The 7,094-nt window shown below is 37.6% G+C and overlaps 1 protein-coding gene across 1 annotated transcript; it reads left to right on the top strand.

Annotated features, from left to right (window-relative positions):
* The first annotated feature begins 577 nt into the window (after nt 1–577).
* On the top strand, nt 578–6,832 carry LOC106662662. Its single transcript, XM_024227369.1, has 9 exons — nt 578–676; nt 754–901; nt 972–1,049; nt 5,315–5,451; nt 5,526–5,656; nt 5,781–5,925; nt 5,991–6,158; nt 6,235–6,351; nt 6,559–6,832. Exons 1-9 carry the CDS (start codon nt 578–580, stop codon nt 6,724–6,726), a joined length of 1,191 nt encoding a protein of 396 aa, XP_024083137.1. The 3' UTR covers nt 6,727–6,832.
* The last annotated feature ends 262 nt before the right edge of the window (nt 6,833–7,094 follow it).

Raw genomic sequence — 7,094 nt, 5'->3', positions numbered from 1 at the left:
CCTCTAACTAACAAGATCCTGTGCAACCTTTTAGCACCATGTTATATTTTCATGTTCATTATGTTCTTAACGCCTAGCTTTCATGGCATTCCTTAATTACATACTTAGAAACGTAAAAATCAAGTTAAAAGTGCATACCAATTCAAGAATGTGAGCTGTAGGAAAAAAAGGACAAAATCTGCTAATGGTTGAAAAATGATAAAGTAAACAAAAAAAAAGATTTATGAACAGAATAAACAATGACTTTAGATGTTTATTCGTTACCTGGTGGCCTATAATTTTCAGATTTCAGTTATAATGCCAAAAAAGGACAGAAAGGAATTTTTTGTATTTATTAAAATCTCGATTTGATACGGCGTTCTACTGCAATTCCGCTGGATCTTAAGAGTCCTTCGTCTCTAACCATTTCAATCTGGCGATTCTCACCGAAGATGTAATTTTAATAATAACGACGTTACATCCTCTGGGAAAAGATGAGAATAATAATTCCCTTGACATTAAGCGTGGTCCAATCACGATTTTTCTACGTGTACACGGGCGTAAATACGCTATCCTTCTGGATAATTCAAGAATCGGAATGTCAAATTACGCACAGGAGCTTCCTTTTTTAAACTCTCAGGGTAAAATCTCAAGAACAAAGGACACCGGGGTCACCAACCTGTGCAATTTCCCGTGGGTGTGAAAACCTGCCAGATTTGTACCATGGATTGCGGAGGAACAAATTTTGTTTAAACAAAATTTTTTTGTTCACAGGTACTCGAGTTGATGAAAGAGGTCGGTGATGATGAAGACTCCAGCGATATATCAGGTTACCATTCGGATTCAGATAGTGCCATTATGATGTCGGGTAACTCACCATATGTCACAAAACGTGCCAGGCATAATTTCCTTACCAGATCAGGTAATATTACACTTTTTTTTCTCTTCTCATACTTTCACTTATTTAAATTTTATTATTGTCTCTGTTTTAGTTCGATCGAGTAGTAATAGAAGCGGAAGAACGTGTCTAGGATTGAGCACTTCTTCGACCGACAGCCCACCAGATAAAGGTAACTTCACGACAAAAATTGCAAAAATCTCGATCGCTTCAGATCACGATTTTCCACCCCGAGGCGGAGTTCGAGAACCACTCGGGCGTAAAAGAACTATGAGAGGAAGTTGGCAAATCCATTTTCTATCATATCCGGCCCCGGATCGAACATGATGCTCGGGATTCTGGGCGAAATCCCTTTGCCTTGAAACAATAGAATTGGAAAGTAAAAGTACAACTCTTGCCTTTCATATTTCAGAACTGATTTTGGTTTTGTTGTCTCAACCGTTGAATCGATGTTAATACACCGCTTTTCCTTTTTTGACTTGTGCTCATCGCTTTCCAATCACGAGGCCCGATCATCCCCGAACATATCTAAATCACGATTTATTACTTCTGCGTGAATTATCTTTTTTATGGTTTTTTTATATAATTTTATTGTTGCGCTTTAAGCATACAGCAATAGTACACTAATATACACATTATATAATAAATACACATCATAATTAATTAAAACAAGTAACACAGAACAATGAAATAAATAGTTTTACATAAGTAAATAATTACAGTATCACATATCTCACATTTTTTTCATACAGCACATCAATCTCAGCATACATCAATTTATACATGTCCACATTTCCAGCAAAACGGTTGCTCGAAATTTCTCAGTGTATACACCCCATCGAAAAATTCCTGTCTTCGTATTCTGTTCATGTCCACTGGGAGGCTGTTTGTCACCTCTTTTATGGCTAATTACAATAAAACAGCTTAATAGAACTTCTGAATAAGTCAGGTTTCTACAGTCAATTATTTTCAGATGATGGTACCATAATGCTCACAGGTAGGGATCCCTTGACTCTTTCACTACTGATGGAAAACGCCATGGGATTGCTTTATAGGTGGTGTTGTGACAAAGGTTTATTAATTAATCCTGCTAAACTAGAATTGATAATGTTTAGCAGGAGAAGAACATTAGGTAATTTTAAAAACCCTAAATTTCAGGGCATAGAATTAAAGTTAGTGGATTCCATCAAATTCCTTGGTGTGACACTTGACGGGAAACTTGATTGGAAAGGTCATATTAATAACATATACAGGAAAGGCACTATATCAATGGTACAATGTAGAAGAATTGTCGGTAAAACATGGGGCATCCAAACCATGGGTAGCCAAATGGCTATATACTGCAATTATTCTACCTAGATTCTTTTTCGCAGCTTTAGTGTGGTGGAAAGGTCTAGAAAATAAAGGGAATAGTAATAAATTAAGGTCATTTCAAAGACTAGGTTGTTTGATGATGACAGGAGCATTTTCAACTACACCCACCCTAGCACTTGAAATCATAACCAATACCACACCCCTTCACATTGAGGTTAAGGTCAGAGCACTAATCAGCTGCTACAGATTAATTAGCGAGGGCAGCTGGAATCATAAGTGCAATAACATAGGTCACTCGAAAATCTCACAACTATTGAGTAAGGTTAACGGTCAATTATTAAGCGTTAGTGATAAAAAGATTAAAACCCCTTCGGGGAAAAAGCACTTTCAGGTAGTCACCCCTTGTGATTATAATTATAGTCTGGATGATGACCATCGTAACATAGACTGCTACACAAATGGATCACTTATCAAAGGTAGAGGGAGTGGTGCAGGAATCTACATACCAAAATTAGGAATCAGCAACTCCTCCCCTCTTGGCAATAACATCTCCGTTTTTCAGGCGGAAATCTGGGCCATCAATGTGTGTTGTAGAACACTTATGGAAAATAAAATTAAGGGAAAAGATATTAAAATCTTTTCTGATAGTCAGGCTGGTCTTAGGGCATTACAAAAAGATTTGTCAACCTCACGACTGGTGGAGGAAACTATAGGTCTTATCAATAGGATCTCTTTCAGGTTTGAGAATAAGGTGACCCTTATTTGGATACCAGCACATAAAGGACACAATGACAATGAAAAGGCGGATGGCCTAGCCAAAGAAGGTTCAATACTGCGTTTGTCGGGCCACAACCGGTATTACCTCACTCTATGAGCACAGCGAAGAGAGTATCAATAACTGGGGCATGAAACAATTCCTTAGGGAGTGGAATTTATCCCCCGGATACAGGCAATCGAAAGAGTTTGTTAAGGCGATCAAACCAGCAGAATCGAAATGGCTATTCTCTACCTCAAGGAAGGGAATTAGGAGACTGATTCTGACGGGCCACTGCCCACTGAGAAGACACCTCTTCGTAATGGGTATCCTACCAGATCCCTTTGGCCGCTTCTGCGAAATAAAAGAAGACACGGCAAGGCACTACCTCGCAGAGTGTGATAGGTATGCTAGGTCTAGATTTGAAACCTTTGAAGGAGAGGACATCACCAAATCACTCACTGAGATTATATGGTCCAAAATCTTGGGGTTTGAGAACAACTCCAAGAGGTTTGTGCAGGACACGTGAGCCGACCAAGTCCCGGATCTTTTAGGGTTGGGGTACAAGTCTACCCAGGCATTTAACCCCTCGGGTCTTGGTTGCTCACCCTGCATAATAATATATATTCTGTTCACGTAAAAATTATATGCTTTATCCTTTACGGTTCAATGCACCTCTCATTGTTTGGAGTAGCTCTACGGCCTATTGCATGCACCGCAAATGCAGTGGTTTGACCGAATCTGGGATATCGATAACATTCTTTTGTGTCATTAATTCCAGAGAACCATGGTTTTGATCCTATTTCCGGGAATATGGATTTATCTAGCATAGTCGCAGTTCCCTGGGTGTACCAAGTGCTCCATTCTTGCATTAACCGTTTGGTAGAATAGGCGTTTTGCGTCCGTCTTCGGCAGCTTGGTATTGTGATATTCTCCGTACTTCGTCCCTTCTTTGGCCAATCACCTCATTACCACGGATGGTACAATGTCCTCGACTCCAGAAAAACTATCTCTTTCTGCAGAGACTGTGGCATTAATGATTTCCGCTAGTACATAATCACACCTTGAGTTTGAGTGAAATTGCTCGATCTGCTTTATGGAACTCATAATATCCGAGACTATTCAAAATTAGCAAAAGAGCATACATTTCGGTAGTAAAAATGATCAATAAAGGAAAACAGCTAAAATGACATGATTCACTTAAAGACTCATCAAATTATACACATATTAATTACAATTAAAATAATTGTACTATCTTTTCAAAAAAATTTTGTTTGATTTATACAAGCTCATCTCTGCACACCAATGAACTTACATACCCACGTGTGCATAATCGAGCTTATGACCTCGGGTTTTGGTATTCCGGCATCAGACATCGATCTTATTTGTCCGGCCATCGAAGTTAAGCCTCAGGACATCAGTTGGTAGGTCATTTCTGTCAGCAATGAATGTAATTTTTAAAACTAAATACGGGGGCGTCGGCGGCCGCAACGGTTTACATTGACACGACGCTCATCATCACTATACGATAAAGATCCCGAGTTAGGATCCACCACCCAAGCGTTAGTTTCTGCGATGGTCGTTTGATGAACTTTTTTTCCATGCCTCTCTCCTTGGCTACAGTTCCATTTAACGGGGGACTTATTCTTAACCCATAGTCTGATGGAGCCTCGTTTTTGGCAGTTTGGTATGCCACAAAAAGGTTCAGGGCCAATTGAATTTTGCTTGGCCATTTTATCAGCCTCTTCGTTGTCTATTTTCCCTGCGTGCCCTGATACCTAGACAGGGGTAATATTGTTGTTGTCCCCAATGGCTGACAGGACATATAGCCTAAAAGTAGGTGTTCATGAGCCAACCTCGCATGGTCTATTCTTAATCGTGAAAGGATGCCCTCTCTTCTACTATTGAGAGCTTCCTTTTTGCTTCCTCGTTATTACTATTACTGATCGTCAAAAAACTTTATTATATTATAAAAAATATTTATATTTCAATTTAAAAAATAAATATTTCCCAAATGGGGGGGAGGTGTGAATTCAATTTCTATGTATAAATGATGACAAAATTGTTGTACATTTATTGCAAAATGTGTCCCACGTGGAAGAGTATGCCTTGGTTATATATAGGGTCTATGTTAGATACTTTCTTGAGCTGTAATTAAAAAAACTTCATTGATAAATTTAGCTGCCAAAAATTAATAAAAACCTCAGAACAACCAAAATTTTATAATAATGCAAACATTTCCAGGAATTAAACTTAATATTTTTACTGTGTAGATTTAAGATCAAAATGTAAAAAATATAATTTAATTTCTCATGTACAATAGGGAAATATATAATTTTTCAAACAAGCCAATTTTGCTTTTTTTCTAGAAACAACCACAGATTGGGAATGGTCTGGCACAAAGAGCAACAGTTGCAGGTCTGTAATTTCAACTGAAAGGGAACACAAAAAAACTCCATTGGTCAAACCCTGGTGCTCATCCTGTGAGGACAGAGCCGTCCTTCAGGTAACAACGGTAAAAACCATCATAGCACTTAATTAAAAAACACTCAGACCATATTAAAAGTCAAACCATTTCAGATCACAGTACCCGACACAACCACCCACCAAAACGAAGTAACAGCACTTCAGTCTGAACTTGAGAGGACGAGGATGGAACTTGATCAAACAAAAGCAAGGCTTGCAGTCTTAGATGCTCATGCACAAGCCAAGTATTTGCATTTTTGTTTTTTTAAACTTGAAAATCTCTATAACTTGTGTAGTCTATGAGTCTTATTGAATCCTCTTCCTCATCATAATAATCTTGAGAATGTTTAACAACCTCTGATTTTTTAGGGAACTGAGTGGTCCAAGATTGGTACGCTGCTACGGAAATCTTTACTCGCAAGGAAGAGTTGAAGCTCTCAATGCTTTGGATACACTCCCTCCTTTTAAAGACGCCCCAGAGCTTAAGTCAAAAATATTATTTTCAGTTGTTGTTGTACGTTTCATTATTTAAAAATTATAGTATATGCATTGTTATATATAATTTTTTTTTTTTTATAGTTGGCATTTAGAGCAACAAGCAGCCAGCTGACGACAAAGAAAGAACAATTGAGGAGAATCCTACTCGCTCCCGCTCCACAAACAAATGCTCATAAAGAGTTGGAGGAAGCCGTTGCGATGTTTCTTCGCAGGACAGTCGACACCTTCGATCTGACACACTGTATCGAAGTTAGTTTTTGGTTTTAATTTAAGCTCTCACAGATTGTTCAATGATGTGAATTTAAAATTTTAAAACTTGTTCCAGGAGGTGAGCTCACAGCTTTGGGCGACGCTTTATGACTATCCTTGTTTGAAAAACTGCCCCGGACTAACCCAATACATCAAAGATTCTGTTCGACTTGCTTGGGCACTTGTTAATCAGGTAAAGGGAATTTTTAAGAATGAAACTTGAATTACTTTGAAACCAATGTTTAAGCTATTTTCAACCTAAGTTTTCAGTAAAGTATATCTCAAGTATATAAATTTGGTAGTAAACCAACAATCAAAAACTTACACTACTGAACATTTCATTTATCCATCAAAACTACATTTTCCCTTACTTAATCAAATTTATTGTTATTTTCTCCAGGGAGCCGGTTACTGCCTCGAGTACGAAGACAGAGTTTTCAGGCGTGAAATGCATGTCAGATTCCACTCAGCGGATCCGGAGAGCAACTCGATACGAACGTATCTTTGGCCAGCCCTTCTTGAATCACCATCAGGGCCCTGTGTCTATAAAGCTGTTGTTCTTACATAAAAACCGCCTTCATAACCACCTTATTATAACACTTAGTGGGTTCTCACCTATCTCTTTTAACTAATTCATTTACATTTTATTCATTTACTAACTTATTGTAATTTTTCTTGTTTTCTTTTTTTCAAATATGGTTTTTTTTCAACTTACGAAAAAAAGACAATCATCCTTCTTTTTTCTTCATTTTCTCTATTTCTTATTTTTTTAAATTTATTTTTATATTTTTGGTGTTTCTCTATTTTTTTTTCTTAAACCAAAAGAAAATCTTATATACTAGTGTACCATTTAAAAAAAAATGTCTGCTAAGTAAAATAAGATTATTAATTCTTGAGGCTAATACGTCACACAATAAAACAGCAGACGTGGCACGA

This window comes from Cimex lectularius, unplaced genomic scaffold, assembly GCF_000648675.2.
Source record: "Cimex lectularius strain Harlan isolate CLEC.00 unplaced genomic scaffold, Clec_2.1 scaffold193, whole genome shotgun sequence".
NCBI lineage: Eukaryota > Metazoa > Arthropoda > Insecta > Hemiptera > Cimicidae > Cimex > Cimex lectularius.
Note: the sequence above shows the minus strand (reverse complement) of the source record. Positions and strands in the feature narration are given on the sequence as shown.